At 37.8% G+C, this 22552-nt stretch overlaps 1 protein-coding gene across 1 annotated transcript in view; it reads left to right on the top strand.

Moving 5' to 3' along the window:
- The window catches only part of IMPG1 (interphotoreceptor matrix proteoglycan 1), a 59239-nt gene that overhangs the window by 20482 nt on the left and 16205 nt on the right, over positions 1-22552 (top strand). The window contains exons 6-12 of the mRNA XM_010565763.1: positions 890-981; positions 2060-2206; positions 5261-5319; positions 6506-6526; positions 7932-8185; positions 9591-9667; positions 10171-10708. Of these exons, the coding sequence (XP_010564065.1) occupies positions 890-981; positions 2060-2206; positions 5261-5319; positions 6506-6526; positions 7932-8185; positions 9591-9667; positions 10171-10708 (1188 nt within the window). The remainder of the gene's footprint in view (positions 1-889; positions 982-2059; positions 2207-5260; positions 5320-6505; positions 6527-7931; positions 8186-9590; positions 9668-10170; positions 10709-22552) is intronic.

Below are 22552 nucleotides of genomic sequence, written 5' to 3' on the forward strand. Positions count from 1 at the left end.
AGCATTTTTTTATTTCTTTACAGCATGTCTGCTACTCAAATGTAGCATTCCAGGTTTGTTTTACAGTCTTTAAATGCATATGTTTTCCTAAGTTTCACTTGTAGAGAATAGAGCTAATTTTGCTTCAGTTATAAAACAACATTTAGGGTGTCAGTTGCTGCATTTTGTTAGCCAAAATAAGCAAGTAGATGAAAATAAAGAATGACTTTAGCCAGAAAGTCACAGTGATGCCAAGATGTTAATTTGAGCAGATTATTCCAATAAGACCTACATCAACACTGTTGTGTACTACAGTTCTTTAATGCTAGAAATTTATGCAGCGATAAAAATCTGTAAATCTGAGCATTTTGGTTCAAGGAGGAAACATCCTGCACACATATTTTTATGAGGGCCAAATATGACAGAATCTTATTGACAGCAACTTCCAGCATGGTAATTTTGCTTCTAGCTGGAAAACTCTGTCAAAGCCTCTTGTTACTTTAAATTGAGCCCTAAAGAAAGGTGGCTATCATAGAGACAAAGATCTCAAATGTCAAAATCAAGGTTAGACATTTGGTGATATATAAGGCAGTATGACAGGAAATTATCAAATCTTATTTAATTCACACAATTTCATTTATGCATAGTCAGTGCCATTTTTACCTTCAGTCACAGACATGCAATGCTACTGATCTTTTGACTTGGAAAAAAAGGCCGTCTATTGTATAAAAAGTAGCAGCTTTACCCATGCCATAAGTCATGACCACCTTTCACTGGCGCAGGCTTACGCTCAAACACACCCTCCATAAGGAAAGCTTCTCCAGTGAGCTGACACCTGTCCGACAGAGAAAGGGGAAGATTTTTGATGTGCAAACCTGTTCTTGCCTGATTTTACTTTAAACCCCTCCAGGCTCCCCTGGCACATCCTTCTCTCCATATGCACCAGTACCTAATGGCACACTGCTCAACGAAATTGTTAACGACACGAAGACTCCTGTGAAGGTGAGGGCAGCCTATTTTTCTATCCCACTTTTTCACTCACCTCTTCTTTTTGAGCTCAGCTAGCAGTAAAGAGGAGGAAGCCTTATAAACACTTCGTGCTTATAAACCATGAGCGCTCCCCTCTGTTACTGCTAGTAGGACCAAAGGGTTTTATTAGCATCTGTTTTGGACTGGAATAGTGCATGATGTTTCTTGCGTACGCGGTAGAAGGTATAAAAATACGGCAACCAGCTTTTAGGCAGAGTCTGTATCCTTTTAATGAGGGGCCCATTGCCTGTTTTGCGCCATTTTGTCACCTTGTTCTTCATTAAATAATGTAAAAATGCATACCTTCTGAGCTTTCCACAGTGCAGGGGATAGGACTGGACCTTCTTGCCTTTTTCTTCCCAGCCAGCCAGCTGTCAAAGCGGGGATCTCTGCTGACGTCTCCTCAGAGCAGCCACGCAGCATGGCACGGGGGGCCACCCCCTGCCTCCATGGGCCTACAGCACCTACCACAGGCCATGGGTTATGTCTGAGGGAGGGGTGGGGGCCATAGGAAGGGCTGTTATTTTCCCTGTCCTGGCTGCTGTGCCTGGGGGTGGCAGGGAGGCGGCCCTGGTCTCAGCAGAGCTGTGTGGCTTCAGGGAACCTTCCAGAACCTCCCTCTGGAGAGAGACCGAGGCCTCACCAGGGCCCAAGGCCTCACCAGGGCCCGAGGCCTCACCAGAGACCGAGGCCTCACCAGAGACCGAGGCCACACCAGGGCCCGAGGCCTCACCAGGGCGGACCCCTCTGTTGAAGGAGCCCCCGGTGGGAGCCGGCCCCTTGCCTTTCCCCTCTGCTTTGCTCTTTATCAGCTTCATTTATGCATATCAAAGGCAACTCTCAAGTCACAGTAATAGAACCCTGTTTGCAAAGGCAGAAGAATTAAGCCAACAGATGTGGCTAGGAACCCTTGCCTTTTGTAGGATATGGTTCAGAAAGCTATTCTGGGGACGAGCTTAAAAGGAAACCCTTCTACCTATTGAATACTGAAATGTGGAGAAAAAAAATCACTTCATTTTATTTGTCCCCTTTTTTGCCTCTCCTTTTCCAGGAGCTGGGAACAAACACAGTCCCAGAACTGCCTGTGGAGCAAATGGTAGAATTCAGTGTCACTCTCACTGATCAGGAGTACACAGCTGAACTTAATGATCCCAACTCCCCACAGTACCGACAGCTAGCTGCCAAATTTCAGCTACAGGTAAGGAGGCTGACTGAATGCCAAAATGTTGGCTTTGTACCTTGGCTGAGATTCATGCTATGAAACTACCTTCACCATGAAACAGAATTAGAATCTACTGCCCTCACTTGAAATAGATAATTCCTGTTGTCTCAAGACGTTCAGTTTCCCTTCATGTATAGTCAGCTTTTCCCCTTGTTTAGGCCATCTGTTCAGCCACCAACCTAAAAAGCCAACGTCTTTTGTAAGCAGCAGAGCCTCAGATAGCTAATGAACAGAGTAACTTTAGGAATATAATTCGGGCTTAATCAGGAATTCATGAACAGTACTTTGTCATAATTTAATTTCTACAATAAACCTAATGAGAAATGTAATATAAATGTTAAAGTAATTAGCTACTGTTGTCTGAACTATTCTTCAAAGGACTTCCAGACATTTTGTTGTGCATTACCATAGTTTCTGTAAGAACTGGAACATCTGTGATGTTTCCATATAATTAATAATATTAACTGAATGTTCAGCTATCAATTTAATAGATAGCGGTTAATGACTTGAGGTTCCCAAAAGGTTTTCTTAGTAAAATTAACTAAAGCTTCTCATCAGTTTCATGAGCATTCCTTAGTGCAAGCTATTTCACTATCCTGGTTCAGTTTCAGATATGCATAGAAAAATGGTGAAGGATGTGTTGGCAGAGCTGATAAAAAGTGGCTTCTCTGGAGAGTTCCAGTATTATCCTCAAACAGAACTGCCTGCAGACTTTGTTTACTACACGTACAATGACATAATTCAGCAATCTGACTTTTAAGTTATTTCATTAATTGGAGGGGGAGAAATGCAAAGTTTCTTGATTGTTAAATTATTTTCCATTGTCATCAAATTTTATCTGTCACTTTAAAGAGTCCAAAGCTGTTCTTGACATGCAATGTTGAATAGAAAATTATTTGTAGTATGGCACGATGAAATACGCCTGACATTCTTCCACACAGATAGGTCACGGCGAAGGCAGAGGGCAACCTTGATACAAGACAGTTTTACAAGTGTACACAAAGAGTGAGAGTGAGGAGGTTGGATTCAGAATTAAAACCTCATCCAGCTACATAAGCTCCTGTACAAATTCCAGAGAAGCTTTTGCGAAGGTTGAGGCCGTGGAGTTCCAAGCTCAGTTTCTAATTCATTCCAGGACAGGTCAAGAGGGAAGAGTTATGGCAGACATTACAGTGCAGATGTACAGAAGTACATCTGTATACCACAACATACATTTAAAATCACATGGAAACAGAATACAGATTCAGGTGCTTATGCTACTCAGTAAATGGAGATTCATTTGGGAAAAGTAGGAAACAGGAAGCTACATATGTGCATACAGTTAAAAGAAAACATCAACTTCATTATGATATAAAGAGAACCAAGAAGAGACTGAACAGAGCCCTTGCCAACAGTTAGCTGGCAGAACATGGCTAAAAGGGGATTCAGTTACCTAAACATGGATATCTCGTGCCATTTCAGGTGCCCCAGGTTATCGAATACATCTGCAAGGGCCTCTCAAATATGAGAGCACTGCACCCTTTTGAACCAGCAACTGAGCAGAAGATGACCTTAAGGCATCTAAAATTATAGTGCTTGCTTAAATTTGGGGAAATTAATTGCATCCTACTGATTTAGGCCCTTAATCTCTGTTACTTTAAGTGAGAATTAGTCACATGAATAACATTTAAAATCTTCCCACAGTCTAATTGGTATTTCCGCCCCACTTTTACTAAGTCAGACCAAACTCAAAATGAAGTATTTACCTCAACTCCTTTCCTACTGTCCTCTTGCGAGAGATGGGCAAGGGGAGTGTAGATGACAGGCCATTTTCTGCACTAGACGTTATCTTCTTTTCTGTTTGCTGCAATGAAAAAGGTATCTAGGCTTATACAGTGTGGCTGATACCTGGTATTGTGGTAACATACTGATATTCTGCTACTTCTTCTTCACTTAACCTACATTAGAGATGCAGAGAAAGCTGTGGGTCTGACCACCCATTCCCTACCAGTTCTGACAAACTCTCATGCATGAATGAATGAGTTTTAAATGTATGCTGGGTTTGTACAGAACCATATAGCTAAGGTAGAGGAAAGATTGCCACATTAGTTCACATCCTTTTTAAGTCACATGCTGAATTAAAAGGACCTCATTCCTCAAAAGGCTTTTTCACTTCTTTTCAAGTGCTCAATTCCCTCAACTCCACAGGCTTTGCTTGCAGATGAAAGGCTTAGACGATGGGTTGCCCCATACTTAACAGGACCAGGAAGTGAATCAGAAAGGAACTGTGGAACTGTGTGTTTAAAAACCCCTTTACTCTGACATAGTAGATGTACACAAAATATTTCATTTGACTGAGCTGCATAAATGTTGCTATAATTGAAAAAGACCAAAAGATCAATCATCTGGATCTCAAAACATTGTTAATTCTTGAGGTGCTGATAAAAACACTTATTATCCTAAAGCCTGAAAAATGTATACAGAATTCACCTTTTCTGCTCATTGTTTATTCTTCATATTGTCTCTTCTTTTCAAAACCATGTACAATTGTTTACATTAGAATTAAAAATATATGAAGTTATTCTATTTGTACAACACAGTTAAAACTGTTTAATTTATAAATGATTCATCAAATAATCTAAATTCATCTGCATTTGTTTAATATTTCTAAAATATTAACAGTTTACAGTAAGGTAACTTGAATCACAAAATTATTAATGAACCAAAACTGCTGAAAATGAGAAAACCATTTGATTTGTGTTGTTTGACTTGCTCTATTATGAACTAGATAACCAATGACTTACATAATTACATTACTAAAAAAAGCTATATTTTGTACTTCATTTTGCCTATTAACAGGTAGTACAGGCATCATATACAAACCAAATATAGTGTTTAAGTTGAGCAATGATGATACCCCAAAGAGGGCAGTTGAGACTGTTCCCTAAAGCTCTTTCTTAAATATGAAAAATATTGTCTAGGTAGTCAACCTGTGCTTGCTTTTTAGTGGTAGAACTTACACTGAATTAATGATTTTATGGTTTTCTCCAGATGCAAAAAATATTTGAGAAACTTCCAGGATTCAAAGAAATCCACGTGTTAGGATTTAAGTAAGTAAGAAAATGGGACTCATTTTTCTATTGGCTACTAGGATTCTCCTCTTCCTTCTTTCCCTCCAACATGAAGAGACCTATATAATACTGGGGTGTGTATTGCTATAAACAGAAAATAGTTTTCTGGGAACAACACAGAGTCAATATGGAGAGAAGTGCAAACACATCCTCAGTAATATTTAATACATGTTGAAGAACATTCATATCGCAATGCAAGTTTAGACAAGAGCATACCTCTTCCCAGCTTTCCTCTCTGCAAAATTGCTGGGGAAAAGGAGAGAGAAGAGCAAAATAAATAGAGTGAAAAGTAGTTGCTTACCTTTTGATAATGAAAGTAAGAAAACAAAAAGCTGGTTACTGCAGAACAAGCAGAGAAAATCTCTAGTAGTATCTCATAGGTACAACTTGCAATAACTAACCTCTTTCAGTTGCAACTCCATGAGATCTGGGATCTCTTTCTGTTTAGTATCTTGGTCTTAGGAGCTGATATGAAAGTATATTCACCAGTGTGGAAGACCAGGATTGCTTCCCATCATCTAGTAATTTAGTTATCTCCTGAGAGTTACAGATCAGCAAAGACAGTGTTGCTGTCCATTCTCCCTTAGCCGTATTGCTACATATATTAGCAGCATTTCCCATGGGGCAATATGGAAGGACAACATTAGAGATATGCTAGAGAATTCATCAGGGAAAATAACAGGGCATTATTTACAGAAGGTCAACATAGGCCTGTCTTCCAGAGGTAATTAATAGCTCAAGTTACGCCTGTGATTAGGATCTGAGTAGGCACCATGTGTGGTAACAGTAATAGTTGCTACTACTGTCACAGGTGTTCATTGCCACCATAAAGATATAGATTAACAATGACAGTGTTCAAATTGCACCATTTGTAGTGGGAAATAGGAAAGCAGATGCTTCAAACTATCAAATAAAAGTAAAATTCCTGTTTCCCCACTCAAAACATGGATATTCCCATTGTTTGGAAGACAAAAAGTGAAATGATGGAGAGTAGGCTGTCATTTTCATACAGACATAAAAATTATAGACCACGCATAGAAGATAAGCTAGATTGTCAAAAGATGTTTCTGATGTACTACTGATTGATTTACCGGTATACATGTATCTTTGTTTTTCTTTCTTTTGCAATCCTTTATCCCACCCTTTCTTCTGTGATGAAATGAAGACAGAAGAAGGAGAAAGATGGGTAATTTGTCTGTAATTCATTATGAAGATTAATCATTTTGTAGACTATTAAATGTACATAGATACATCAATAAATATTCTTTATCTTGATGTGACAAAGTGAATTGATTTGTGTTCTGCCCAAGTATAAAATCTGTGATGTAAAGCAGAAAGGACAGCTTTTACCTTAATCTGAAAGGTTCACGTAATCAAATTTTGTCAGGTTCTCTCTAAAGGAAAGAAAATTGTTTGACCTAAGAAAATTCACATTCAGATGACAAAAGATCTTCATCAGTCATAAACTGAAAGTGGGAAAAAAAATAGGGAAACTTCATATTTAAATTTTCATTTTTGATCTGCTGTTTCCTAGCTGTATTCCCATATACACATTATCTTCAATAAGTATGTAGAATTTTATTTGTTATCTCCATTATCAGGCCAGATAGAATGGCAAAGAGACCAGTTAACTAGCTTGATAAAATGCAGGGAGCTTTTGACTGGCAATACAAACAGCTACAGAGACTGTTGTTGCATAAAAGTGCTGCTGGGAATAATTTGTCTAGCAGTTCCCAGAATTTCTCTTTTACTTGTAGTTTAAAAGAAAGAATTGTCTAATGCTTTTCCCAAATTCTTGCAATGTCATATAAATATAAATACATAGCACATACTAGATAAAGTGAAATTCCTCTCTCTTCAGTTACTGGATATTACAAAAAGCAACATAGTGGAGTACAAATGTTTTACAATGTACTCATTATTTTTCATTTTCATTAGGTGAATTTAGCATTTATGAATAGTGATGTATAAATAATGGTGAAAATTTGAGACTCCTGTTAAACAAGTACATCTAGGGAGAAGCTATACCCATTCATTTGAACTTGGAAAAGCTAACTCCCATTGCGAAAAGTTATTTGCTTGCCACATTAGCTAACTTTCATGCTGTTCTTCAAAAAAAGTAAAAAATTGCCCCAGATGTGATAGGATTTTTTCTTATCTGTAGTTTTATGAACTGTCTAATCCCTTTTCATAGGTTCCTGCATAATTAAGAGGTGATTATGGCTTCTAGTAATCCCAGCATGCATTTATGACTGTTTGAACTAATAGTCAATGGCTTCAAACTATATTACCAGTTCTACAGGTCTCTGAGTAGTCAGATTAAACTGGATTATGTTAGAACATTTTTATAATTTTCTTCAATATTGGAACTTTTATTAAAAATTATGCATAGAAAAAAAGGGTTAGGTATAGCAAAAGTAATTTTAAGATGACAGTCTCATTAGAAAGAAGTATATTTGCATTATTTTTACAGAAGATAATATGTTATAGTTGCATATATTTTTGTTTGTTTGTTTGTTTGTTTGTAAAATCGGTTCTCAGCCAGCAACTGATTTTGCTGCACTGGGCATTTTTGCATCTTCCCCTTGCAGATCAAGCAGCACTATAGCACGATATGTGGTAAACTTTGAGAGAGATGGCTCAGAAACCAAAAGCACAGCGGATGACATCTCAACTATTGGATCTAATAAGGTTGAAAATGAAAAAATTCCACTTTCTCCAAAGGAAGAGAGGGAGATATCAGCAACTAAACTGACAGTAACAGACCTTCAGCAACTGGTTGCCATAGCACTCCACGAAGACCAGTCCCTGCCAATGGACCTTGGAACACTTCAGTTTACTGATGGTCAGTAGGCGAGCTGATGCCTAGCACAAGTCTGAACCTTGCCCTTTCAAACCGATGCAAGTTCAGTAAGGTGTCCTTTGCTTCTCTAACAGATTGTTTGCATTTGATGTATCCCATTCTCCTAAGTGTTGCATAGCATCCAATGGATACACAGATCTAAGTTAAATTTTAGAGCAAAATGTGCGTTTATAATATTTTGCACACTAAGACAAATAAGAGGAGAAAAAAAAAAAAGAATATTCACGATATCATTTTAATTTCCCAGTATGGACAGTCTCCTTTCTTTAATAAGACAAAAAAGTGAAGGCTTTCTCTAATACAAATTTAGCTTTCTGAAAGCTAAGTCTTAATTGTAAGCAAGCTATCTAACCTCCCAGTGAAGTCAGAGAGACAGACACCTTAAAGAGCATTTGATCCTAAGCTAAAATCCATGGTGTGAAACACACTGTAAAGGTGTGTTTTGCTCTCTGAAACACAGAAGGAGTGTAGATGGCAAGCTGGGTGTGAAGACCTCCAGCAGAGGGTTGAAAGGCTGCATCCTTTTAGTAATCCAGATGATAAATATCGCCTTCTAGTCCATCAATGATTTTTTCAAAGCAAGCATAGCCCTAGTTTTGGGGAGGTGGGTTAAAAATGGGCAAAATAATTTAAAATGTTTTTTCATATGTATATTTACCAAAACAATCTTAAAACACACACCAACTTTTAGCTACAGTGTTTCATTTACAAACAAACAGCACCATTTTCTAGCAAAAAAAAAAAATTAACTAACACTTTCTGTAAGAATAAAATGTCATATTTTAATGTAGATTGAAAGTCCAAGAAAAAATTTCATGGTTATAGAACACTTTAATAATAGCTATTTTAATTTACTTTTTCCCACTAGTTATTTTTAATAACCAGTTTTAGAAAAACAGCTTACATGCAAGTATGTCTAAAGAGGTCCTCTGAGGGGGTGAAGGGAGCAACTGGGCACTAAAGCCAAAACACTGAGAGTGACAATGGTGTGGACTCTGGGTAAAACTGGAAAGAATTTAGGCTTAATGAACGACACAATATAATGAGTCATCATAGCCCATGTGGATTTGAGTGATTCACAGTTCAGCTGGTTTTAAGCATTCATCCATGGTTCAGCTCTCTGCAGACCTATCCCATTTATACTAAATAAAGAGTACAGAGAATACTGCATCTAAAATTCCTGTTTTCCTTATAATTGCCAGTTTAAATGGAAATTTATGCCTCTTTCTTCTTAACATGGATTTTTAAAAGTTGGGTTTTTTTGATGGAGAATAGTTTTAATACTGTTTTTTACTAAGTTTATGTGTCTTGACCAGTTTTCAGTATGCCACTGCTTAAATATTGTGCTCACTCTCTCTAATTTTTATTTTTTTTTTCCACCCCCTAGAATCTGTTATACCACCTAGTGATTTAGATAATGATATCCAGGCCATGGTCACTATTCCTCTGGCAGGCCCTGATTTGGTAAGTTAATAATGGTTATTATATTTATCTATTTCTCCATGAGAAATGAAATTGAACAGTATTAAGATGTACATAAATACACAGAAAAGGGCTCTTTTATGCTATGCCACAAATACGTATCTGTCTTTTATAAATGCTGTAAGGATGAATGTGGTGTTCTTATACTGCAACAGAGATACTGTTTAGAGCATTTACGGGTGAATATTACTGCTTGATTACATTTTCCAGTTTTAATTACAAAATAAACAATGTCTTACCAGTTCAGTAGTACATCTTAATGACAGGAGAGCAATTGACAGGGATAGTGAAAGTCATCTTTTGACCATTTTTAAAATTACAGGCAATGTGATTAGGATCCCATGCACATGCCAAACATTTTATACATCCCATGACTTCATGCTGAGTTAGCTGTTTGCAAGCACCTGTGACTAAAGATTATTGGCTTTTTTAGCAATGAAAAGTTAAACATAATAATGAAAGCTGCTTTTTAAAAACTTTTTCAGGAGGACTCCATGAGTGTGGAACTCCCACTAGGTTACCCCAGCCCAGCAACAGTGGACCGAACAGGAGACATCTTGGTCGATGAATTTACAACTGGAATCCCTGTGCTAAGTGGAGACATTGATGCCTCTGAAGACTTTAATAATTTTGTTTCATCTGAACCTGTGTTCCCTACCAAACCCTCCAGAGAACCATTTCAGGACAAATCTCCTCCAGACACAGAAGATATCACTACTGGCCACCAAAGTTTCACAGTGCCTTTTGATGCTCTGGGTAGCACTAGCAGTCCTCCAAAACCAGAGGATTCCTATTTGCCTCCTCCAGCAGATGATTCTGCTAGCAATGACTTAATCACCGATGGCTATGAGTCTCCAATGGAGCAGGCTACCACACTGGCAGTTTATACCACAGGTAGCTTTACTCCACTTAATTTCCTCCAAGCTGGAGATGAGCATAGTGAAGCTGAGGAGAAGAAAGAACTGACTGATATAACAGAACCACCTTTCAAGGAAGCTGATCAAGATAGCCTGTCTGGACAAGGTAAGACACAAAAGATTTTTTCCATAAGAGACAGTAGGAAAAATCCAGTTGTTACGACACATAGAGTCATGTATAAGTACAGTAAGCATTCCTTTCAGTTGTGACAGAATTTTTTCTGGACCATCAAAGGTAAAAAATTTACATTTCTGATGCCCACTTCAGGAAAATCCTAATGTACCTGACTTCAAGTTTGTCAAAGAAAAAAAAAACACACCACAACCCAACAACAAATGCCTGAGGATAAGGCACTCTTTGTACAGGATATTATGGTAAAAATTCAAAAGGGCAGAGCAAAAAGACATGTCAGGGAAAAGAAAAGAAGGAAATCCCAGGCTAATGCAAAAAAATTTTTGTATTTAAAACATAGAAGGTAAATTACTTTGGGTTCTACAGATATGGATGATAGCAGCAAGAGTATCAGGAAATAATTTATTCCAAGCAAGAGTACCATGGCTCAGAAAAGTTTACATATCTACAGGTCTGATGAATGTGAAAAACTTTTAAAAATTTCTGTTTTCCATGTTTGTTTATTCAGTTTTAGCCATACAGTAAGGTTTTTTAGAGGCACCCAGATATATGAGAAAAAACACATAATATATCAAAAAAGTGTACACATACATATGTCTGGGTGGAGGAAATGTCCGTATAATTTAGCTTTTAAAATGAAAAATACATTGTAGACATGTTCCCCACAGTTACCAGAAAAGTGTTGACCCTGCAGCTGGAAAAAGTTCAAACAAAGATAGTAGGGTCAGCTTTAGGGCACCAGCAAACTGGGCTTTTCCCTAGAACAGCAAAATGTCAGTAAGGCTGCTGCCTCCATCACCTCTGTCAGTGGTTTGGAAAGCCATGCTTGAAACTGCGGAGAACCATGGTGTGCGGGTAACTGGATTGTGTGGGACAGCAGGCTCCACTGGCAAAGCAGCAAGAGCCATGGTTCCTGCTGTTGCCCTCCATCTGTCCCAGCTCTTTTCTGCTCCCTCTCCTGCTCCCTGACCTGGCCTCACCATCTTAGCGTTAGGTCAGTAAACTTTAATTTTACTTACACTTCTTAGAAGCCTGTGCTAACTGTGTAAGATGCAAGAGGTCGCTACAAACACATGAGAGGAACTAGTTCTTGGATGAATATTCAGGTGTGCTTTGTCTCCAATTTTTGACTGACCCTCTCAACAGAAAAGCAGAGGGCAGATAAGAACTTCACAGGAATTAGCAGGATTCTCTGAAGTCCCCACATAGTGTCTAAGCAATAATAAAAAATCTGTGGAGAAAAACAAACAAAAAAAAACAAATTCAGGGCAAAATTCCCACAATATACATTAGCTTGCATAACCATGCTCAGTGTTTCTGGATCCCCAAGAATGTCATCCTCAAAGCTTGTAAGTTTGCTCCCTGTTTCAGGAAAGTTCCCTGCTCCCATAGGAGGCTCTACTCTGTCCCTGTTCCACCAGCTACATCCTTGCTCAGTCCTTGGGCTTTCATGTCCCAACCTGCACTCCAGAAGCATCTTGGAGTGAGCATAATGAACCCTCCTCCCCCTTTCAAGATGTTCTTCCTGACCCAGCATGCCCAGAAACAACATCCCTGCTTCCCAGCCACATCCTGTAAGGCCAACAGGCAATGTTTGCATAGCTGATCGGAAACACCCCACTGCATGGTGATAACATCCTTCACAATGGGCCCACACAGCAGAAATATAAGAGTGGGCAATGCCCGTGTAGTGTACTGTCTATAGTATTGTTCTTTCTGGATCCAGTAAATAACAAGATCAGAATTTTAAAGAATGTAAAAGCTGCCATTTGGGATCATGCAGTGATCAGCCCTCGACAGGGAAAAGCACAGCATATTCCATGGTCATATTGTTGCACCTGGTAGTTTCTGTACTGAAATAAAAACTTCCCATTCTATAGTCTTGCCTTTATACACAGAGTTCTGAAGTGAGAGAGGCAAATACTTTATGATTAGCAGAGTGACTTAAAGATTAGAAAAGCACTTCTTGTATGAATCAATTGTCAAATGTTCCTGAAAATAAAGTTTATGATGAAAAGCGTTAAACACAACTATTTTCAAATGCATGCTGAGAAGTCTTGTAGCGCTACTGATAAAAGCACAGCATACCTTCAAATAACAGTACAGCATACCTTTAAATAACATTCATTATAACTGTGGAAAAAGTTTTAATTTGGGGGGGGGGGGGTCATATGCATTTTTCATTCTATTCACTCATTGGGTTAGGGATTTAATGTCATAAAAAAACACACAAAGCCACATATCTATTTTGCAATTTGCTAAACAGCTGAAAAACCTTGTAGCCTAACATCTCCAAATGACTGAAGAGAAGAAGCAGAGCGCATTTGATTCACCAAAAATGCAGAGCGACTTATGCTGAAGATACTAGTTCCATTCTTTTTCTTCAGATCTAAAACTGTAAAGAATTTGTTTATTGCAATTTATTACAGTTACTGCCTGACTGTTTTTTCAATGGATGTGAGGAAGGATACAGGAGATGGACTTCTCTCTGGCCCCAAGGTTCAAGCTTGCTTGATCATTCCCCAGTAACAGTGTAGGACCACAGTTCATTTGACTCTTGCACAGGCTCTGATATCTTGGTTCAAAAGGGGGATTTGGTTCTGTGTTTCTAAATGATCCTCAGAGACACTTCATTGCATAGTTTAATGAATTTCAATGTCATCAGGCAAATACAGGACCAAAGGAAATTTTAGGAAGGATAATACAAATGGAAAGTTCACCACTTACTTACTAACACAGATTTCCTCAACAAATTTTTCTCATATAATTTGAAATTCAGTTAAAAAATACATAAACGATTTTCTTCTTCCTAAAGCCATTATTGCCTGTGCCCACAAAGCATGGAATTGTTCTTTTAAAGAGATGTGGATCTTCTGTAAGTGCAGGTTTGATCCTGAAAGCACCTGGTATTGACCCTTTAAACACTACTTCAAGAATTTATTTGTTGTATATTTGCTTTGGAACCTGTCAATCTGCAAAACAGAACAAACTGTCTAGAGCTGTAAAAAAAAAGCTTCCCCGAAATAAGGCCCACTGTCTTGTTCCTCCTTGTTGAACACAAGTTATGTCTAAAACAAGCACTAGAATGTAAGAATTCCATCATTATCTCTGCAGCTGAGTAGCAGGAGAAAAATAATTGTTCCCTGTCTCAAAAGAAGGGCTGTCATGTTAGTAATGACACAAAGCTGTAGTTATTCTATTTGCTTAAAACCTTATAGTACACAAAATATATCGCATGCTTAATAGAAGAGACGTTGAAAATCTATCTTCTGAGTTCTTAAAAGAGTAATTAGTGTATATGCTTTAAAACTTTTTCTCTTTTTATAGCTTTTTTCAATTCTGGCAGTCCTGTGTACAGCATTCCCTCTATTCTTTTATTTCCCTAGGTGTTGCATTTTTAATAGGAACTGGTAGAATTTGATCCGGAAATTCAGGACTTAACAACATTTATGACAGAAGTTTTATTAAAGTCAACAATAACTATGATATTAATTTTAATATGGCAAGCAGAATTCCTCACTAGCAGGTACAGAATTTTTCACACTTTGTGCCTGGCTGCATCTCATAGCTGCATTTCTTAGTACTCTTTAAAAAAACCCAAACTTTTAACTGTTGCTGGTGTGAAAGAGCAGGAACTACTCAGACGCTGTTGTATGAGGATGGACAGAGGGTTAGGGTCTAAACAGTTGCCTGCAATTCTACTACATTAATTTCCAGCCATTTCCCCACCCTACGGTCCAGAAGATGGAGCAAGTTTTCTTCATCACATGTTTAAAACTTTAAATTCACTCTTCTTTACCATGAAAGGAAGAGGTGGCTACCAGAAATAACATAGTCTGAGATTCTTTTAGGTATCCCCATCAGCTATATGTTTAGCAGATGGACTTTATTGCATTGGTTATCACATGTGTGCAACTACAGGCTGAACATTATTACAGACTCCTGATTATTGAATGTCTACAACCTATGCCAACTACTTTAATTGTGCTTACCTGAGGTCACTGAGAAAAGCAATAAAAAAAAATTCTTTCACAGCTCTCAAAAAGATAATCAGACTCAGCCTCACACACACAAATATAAAGGTCTGCATACAACATCTAGGGAAAGAAGAGTAAAAAACAGGTAAGGGACGAGGAGTTGAACTAACAAGAGGTGTCCTTTTAAGCCATACAGGATGGGATTTGTCAGGCTTGGGCAGCCAAGGGGGAGGAACGAGCCAGGAGCAGAAGTGATGCTTCTTTCAGCTGGTACTGTGCTCATTCTGGAGTGGTGATGCTGTCCATGGGCAGTAATGAGCAGGCTAGTGAGGATTAGACACTTGCTGGCCAAATGGCAGTTACTCCAGTCCTTGAAGTAGCCCAGAACTACTAGGAAGATGCTAAGCTGTCTTTAAAGTAAGCTTAACCTTTTAATTTCAAATTCTGGTTTGAGATTTCCCAATAGAATTAGAAAAACCCTGGTACAAATTTCCAGACCTCTTACTGAAAAGTTCTGAAATGCCTGGTTCAGATGTCGTGGTTTAAACATTTGACTGCTCCAAAATGTTATTTTTTGCTGTAGCACCTTCAAAATCTAGGCTGTTTCCATTTACAACCAGTGCAAAACTGCTTTTTTCTGCTGTCTGAGATGATACCTGTTCACTGTTCTCTAGCATTCCTCTTTCTTCCTCATATTTTTTCCCCCCTCTGATGAGTTAACTCATCAATATCTCTTCTGTATGGTTAAATTTCTTCTCCCTTTCTTTGCAGTCTTCCTGTGACTCTACCTAAAATAGTATGACCATTCAGAAAGGAAGAGACTTGTGTAACATATTAGACAGATTGTTATTTCAAAAACCAAGAAAATTTCAGCAGTAAAACAAATGCAAATAAATATATTAACAGATAACAGAGTCCCTGAAGTCCGCAAGAACAATAATGATATACTTTTACTTCCTAAACAGTAAGAAGAATTTTAATTTGTATTTGTATTAATTGTAGCTACTAATAAATCATACAACCCAGGTAAATGGTTATCCCAAAATCCTGACCATCATGGAGAAAGCATTATTTCTGGAGAAGTTATTCCAGAAGCATAGGACAAAATAAAGCTAGCAGTAAAATACTTCAGCTATTCTGTTGTACCACACCTCAGTCTGACCAGCCTGGATCACCCTCAAGCTCTCAAGAAAGATTCTGAGAGAAGAAGACTCTGCAGGGTGTATCAGAGAGGTTTTTTCTGTGAGAAAAATAACACTGATGAGGAGTAGATGGTGGTCACATCTCTGTATGTGTAACTGATAAAAGCTTCATTAATTTCCATAATTGCTCTCATGTTCACACAGTCTTATTGTGAGTGGTCCTCTTTAACATATTCCTCCTGCCCAACAGTTAATTTGATTGTGTGCTCCTGACTCACTATTTCTAAGCAATTTCTAGAAAACCTCAGTTTTCTGGATGTTTGGGGATTCTTTCTGCCTCTGGTTCATCCCCAGCTGCCTAAGCACCATCTGTGCTTAGCATAGATTTTCTCTTTGGCATAACCAGCCTTGTCATGGAAGAGAAAACCCCATTAATTCTCGCAAGAACCACTCCGGATGTTCCCAGGACTGGAATTCACTGATTCTTTGTGCCAGGAACGCTCACCAGTTTTTTCACATCGGTGGTTATACAGGGTAAGAACTCTCTGTTTCTTTACATGTTTTTCTGTTCTTCTTATGTTTTCTTTGACCATAAACTGACAGGATTTTCTCAATGTTCTCCCCCCATCAGCTTCTCTCTGTGCATTTTCACTTGTCGCTTGCCAGTTCAGATGTGCATAGAATGCTTTTCATGGAGGTGCTGCTTCAGTCTGATGCTTGAAGTGAACAGGTAGGTCTAGCTATGTCATTTTCTCAAGCATTATATATGATATTGATTAGCCTAAAAGTTATCTGTGAATTGAAGATGAGGCTGAATGCAAAAGTTTCAGCAGCCCCATATTAGGATACGTCAGATTTAAGAAAAAGTTCATAGTGTGTTCACTGTTGTGATAAAGTTAAAATTGCATACTCGGAGTACTACAGGTATCTTGAAGAGTCATAAATGTATTATAGTAAGTGATTAGTATATGGCCAAAAATTAATGAAAGCCTGCTGCTCAGCCATCTCTGTGCTGGGAACAGCAGGAGCAACCTGAATAGAACAAAACCTGCATCATGTCTTCAAAACGTACTTAACAAAGCTAAAATGAAGTGACCAATCCAAGCAAAAAGGTACGAGAGAAACAGAGTACTATCTATTTTCCCCATTTAACACATCACTTTTTTAAAATTATTAAGCTATCCAATCACTTCAGTTCAGTTTTACTTTAAGGTTAAGCTTTGCTTCCTTCAAATATGATTTCTTATTCATGCCCCCCCAAATAGGCAATATAAATGCATGCTAACCAAAATAAGTGAAACTTTACTTTATATGCAATTGGTAATTCAAATGACTCATTGAAATTACTGTGTGAAGTACAGAAAACAATTTATATTTCTGCTAAGAAAATTTGCTTATCCAAAGGCAAATCTTCTGAGCCACTTGTACAGTGGAAAAATGTAACACTTCATTTTCCACCTATATAGATAGCAGGACGATATACCTCCGTGCTCTGCCACTTGTTTACTCATACTTTTTATTCTTAAGTCTCTTCCGCGGACACAGGCACACAATGCTCTCCCGTTGTTTCCACATGTGGACACCTGGACCAGATGCTCATATGCTACACACACACTTGGGGTTTCTCTGTCACACAGTCATCACTGTATATTGGTAGTCAACTCCATCGCTCTTGCAGCTAATTCTCATGTAACTCACATGCGCCCTTTTAGACTCTTAAAGCTAACCATCCTTCAGTACCTCTGTTTCCTAAATGCTGTCACTTCTATAATTAGCATTCCCCTGATGGTTGTCCCCTTCCATGTTCAATGCTTTTTCACTCCAAACTAATCATCTCCCTCCCTCCAAATTCACCATAATACTGCTGACTTTAAAATCACTCCACTAGTAAAAGCTTAAGCTTTTCATTGGTTGCAGGCAGCCCTCTGCTATGAGTAAGGCATAACATATGTAATACAGGCCTTCATACATTTCAGTCTCAGATCCCATCTTGTGTTAAAACAAAACCTTTTCTGCCTGCATGCAGAGACAAGATCTAAAGCTGAAAAATGGGAAAGTTCTCTTGCCTGCTGCCTAGAAAGACAGGAGCAGCCACAAAGGCTATAGAGTCTCAGAGGAGGGGAGGGAAGGAGTACTTGCCACATGGTAACCCTGAAAACCTGACCAGCCTCCAACCCACCCATAATTCATCTTTGTTACTGTGCATGAAGGAGCTCTCCCTCCAGGGGGGACATGTAGCTGTTGCTGCATGTGGTCTAATTGCACTTTGTTCCAGAAAATGAATTTTCTGTAGAACTAAAGGGCTAAAAACTTCTTTGAGGAAGTTTACAGTCTTCAGACACAATCACAGTATTTCCAATCCTCTAATAAAAACAGAATATAAAAAGGCAGAAACAAGTTCAGAATTTGAAGAGCCAGTATCACAAATAACTTTAATAAATTAATGCCCTGAATAAAATAATTTAAAAACCTGTGACCAATGAAGTAGTAAATTAAGAAAAATATTTTAAAACAAATAATAGAGACTTTTGGGCTGGGGGTGTAAGATTACCCTTTGCCAGGTCATAAACGGATGAAACTAATGAAGTTTACATGTCATGTAGTCCAGCTGGAACAAATATCAGGTAAAGTGGCACTGCTGAGACTAACATGCCCTAAATAATGCATTTCCCTCACTCATTAAAAATCCTTGGTCTTGCTAGAAATGCTGGCTTCAAGAAATAATGTGTTATGATCAAATGGCACTAAAATTTTGATTTTCTAAAATTATTACAGTCCTCTCTTTGGGGCATTCACTGTCCTTCCAGCATAAGAAAGTCCATCTGAGCTGAGCCTGGAATTTTTAACAGTCAGTTCCTTGTTGGGAGATAACTCATGCCACCTGCATTAGACTAGGCAAGTTGTAACTTGGGTGCTCTGAATCACATCTCTGAATGGAGTTTTATATCTCTATCTACAGAGAGGGCTTGGCCTTCCAACTTTGATTCTCTTGGCCATACCTGAGATGCCTCACATAGGTGGCATTGATGTTAGTATCAACTTACTTAAGCTGCTTGTTCTTCAGTTTGAAAGATGCCATAATATTTAAAACTAACAAACAAAAATACATAAAAATCTTAAATGGAGGCAAATTTGCAATAATGTTTATACTAAATTTAATGGGGTTTGTGTTTGTGAAAGTCTAGAATGTGCAGAACTCCTGCCAGGATAGATCTCATATATTTGCACATTGCAATTTAAAAAAAAAAAAGGAAGGAAAAAGGGGGGGGGAGGGGGTGTCAGACTCCTGGTTGAAGTTAACATGCATTTTTTCATTAAGTTCATAACATTGTTTTCTCAATGTAAGTTTATAGAAAGACATATAGAAGAAAGGACTAAACACAGTTTCAAGCAATGATACCCAGGTGTAAATTAAAAGGAGGCAGAAGTTTTATTCTGTAGAATGGCAAGATCATCATGTGCATCAGTACGAACATGATTAAACCAAGCCTGTATGTGAAACAATTAATTTCTTGTTCATTTTATTGCATTTACATGTTTACATTTCTTCTTCATTCTTCCCCAGTTGGTGGATTTTTTTTTTTTAATTAAAGTATTGTAGAATACACTACTTGTAGAATAGTGGTGCCAATAACAGATAACTGAGTTTACAGTCAACATTTTATATATGGCCAAACATTCCTTTAATAACCATCTTTATTGCCATGCAATTTGGAATGATGGGCTTTCAAGCAGAGTGGGAGGAGGGTATTGTTGGCATAGCAAAACCTGCCACTGGTTGACTGAGAAAACAAGAAGTATTATTCACGAATGGCATCTTCGTACCCAAGGATTTCAGTTCCTAAGCTCTACCTTTCAATAAAGCTTGCCATTGTTTTGATTTATTTTGCTAGAGATCAGAAGGAATGAATTTGGAAAAATACTGCAACAGTAATACGTTTCAGTCCTTTCCCCTAAATGTATATGTAGCCTAGAGCAGTGGCTGAAGACCTGGCTAAATTTGTCTTAGATCATTAAGATAAGGCCAAAGTTGCATTCTCATCCCTATATCTTAAATCTCTTAAATATATCTTAAATATCTTATTCCCCATTTCAGAATTAGGCACTAACTGACAGTCTAAAGTGAAACAATAAAAATCAAAATTATGCTGAACAGTTCTTGAGGAACCTCACAATATGCCTATGCCTACATGATACTGCAAAGCTCTAATAAAGAAAAAAAGTAGAGTGGCTTGAGGAGAATGCAAGCCTGAAAGCATCAGGACACACAACTTCACTGGCAATATATGGCAGGGCAGAAGAGAATACACACAGCGTCAGCTGCAGTTACAAAAAAAAAATTTTTTTTTCTTCTTGCAATCCAGTTTTCACCCCTCTTATTGACAAGTGCTTTTTAAACTATTCTAAGAAGGTTAGTATTAGTTATACTTGGATTTTCTTTCATGTGGAGGGAGGAGGGTAGATTGTGGACAGCTAACTAGTTATTTTTCTCTTGTTTTAATTTTCCATTATATCTGTAAGTTCTATGAGCAGTTACTTTCTTTTTGTTACAGTAACAAATAAAGTTTCATGTTTCTATTATCACCACCACTCAACAATAGTTAAAAAAGTTAAATGAAATCCATGTACCTTAATCCAAATGTTTTATGTGAGAACAATCCCAAATATTTATTTATATGTAATTTTTTGAGAAACTAGCCTGTGTCTTAAGACTTCTGCTTCCCAATGTTATATGAAGGTCTCTTAGGGAATATCAAAGCAAACATACAGCTAAAGGCTGTATTGTGTAGTTATTGCTGGGTTTAACACTTAAACTGCCTGCTCCCTGACAACAGTGCTCTGGCTATTATGAGCCGCTTAGATTCAGAATCCAGTCATGGTGGATGGATTTAACAAGCCAAGTCAGCGCTAAGGCATCTGGCCCAAAGTCATTATCAATATCACTAAAATTGAAATGTATTCTTACAATGCAACATAGTGTAAAACCAGCAGGATCTTGCCAGTTAAATATCTCCTTCCATCTCTCTCTCAGAGAGTCACTTGTTCCATTTCAAAACTATGAGAAAAATCAGAATACCTACATCCAGGGGACAACCATTTAGGAGAATAAAATACTCCTCATTCTGTGACTTTTATTCCATTAATTCCATGGTTTTCACATACAAGTGACTATATAGTATGAAAAAAAAAGTGTATCCAGTGTTTTCATTTTTCTTGACAAGTCTTAAATTATTCATCTGATGACAAGATTTTGAGAGAGCCATGGGTTTTAACTTTCTAATTTCTTGTTTGTCTTTTCTGTTTTTAGGTCCTTGGGTCAACATATTATTTGAATGTATATCGTGTGACTTCTATTTTGTTTTTACCATTTTGCAAACTAATAAACTTCAATACCACAAAACTGTCTGGTGGTCCCATCACCTACCAAAAATTTACTCTTTTTTTTCCTATCACACAGTTGAGAAAAATAGAGAAAGTGGGCAGGGATTTGGAGGGTACTTTCAATTCTGAAGGATAGGTATTGTAATCTGTCAGATTTTGTTTCTAATCATTCTAAAGTAAAATAAATCAAAACCAGTATTGCAGGTTCTCCATTTGGGGTGCTCCAAAATCGTTACAGTGGCACACAGGAGTATTTGCAACATTTAGATGGATGCTTCTTTGTGTTTCCAGGTGTTTGTAAAGCTTTAGGTTATTTCCACACAGATTTCATTATTTTGAACTCATGAAATAAATTTTTCAAATTTAATTGTAGAACAGTCAACAACAGGAATAAGAACCGTTAATCCTCCTGAAGCTATGCTTTTAAGCGAGATGTTTCTTTTTCAGCTTTGATTCTATTCCTTTGTAGAAGTGTATTCATATTTGCGAATTCACTGTTTCTCAGTTTTGCTTCGCTATTTAATTCATTGATGTGAATACCAATCAAGTCCAGACTTCTCAGTATCTTACCTGTTTAAGATATATTTTAATATTATTTTACTATGGCAGCAAATAGTGCGGACTTCAATACAAAATAGCATACAATAAATAATATTCACAGCAGCCTCTGGTATTTTTAACATGTTTCCATTGTAAATGTACTTACTAATTCCCTTACTTCACAAGAGTATTCTAATCTCAGTTGAATAATTTCTTTAGCAAGGACTTTAATCAGAAAATTGACTTTTAGAGTGCTTGAGCACTAGTATGTCATTTCATCTGGCAATCTCAGTAGCTGATGAGGTACAGGTTCTGTAAATGGTAAAAAGTGACTTGTCATGTTATGGAAATAACGTACCACTGACCTACTGTCCATACAAGGTATCTAATTACACACCTGTCTGTAGAGTATTCTTATAATATGCAGGAATATTGCCTCGATATCCAACTTGCTAATCCCTTAATTACGAGTGTGAATACTGCTAACTGCCTAAAGCAATTAATACGGAAATACTGACTTTTCTTCTCCTGTACTCAGAAGAGTGCTGAGGCAAATGGATATTTCTGCATCTTTTCCTTACCTTAACTCAGAGAGGCAGAACAGTCACCGTAGCCAGGTGCAGCAGCCCTTGAAGTCGGTGGAGTGGTTGTTGTGGGATGATGGTTCAGACGCAGATTTAACAGATTATCATTGACTGCTCTCCAGTCTCTTTTCCGCAGGTACTTCCATTGCATAGTTTCAGTGCAAAATGAAGTCAAACACTGCTACTCAGCGC

The sequence above is a fragment of the Haliaeetus leucocephalus genome, unplaced genomic scaffold (assembly GCF_000737465.1).
Source record: "Haliaeetus leucocephalus isolate CR32 unplaced genomic scaffold, Haliaeetus_leucocephalus-4.0 Scaffold195, whole genome shotgun sequence".
In the NCBI taxonomy this organism is placed as follows: Eukaryota; Metazoa; Chordata; class Aves; order Accipitriformes; family Accipitridae; genus Haliaeetus; species Haliaeetus leucocephalus.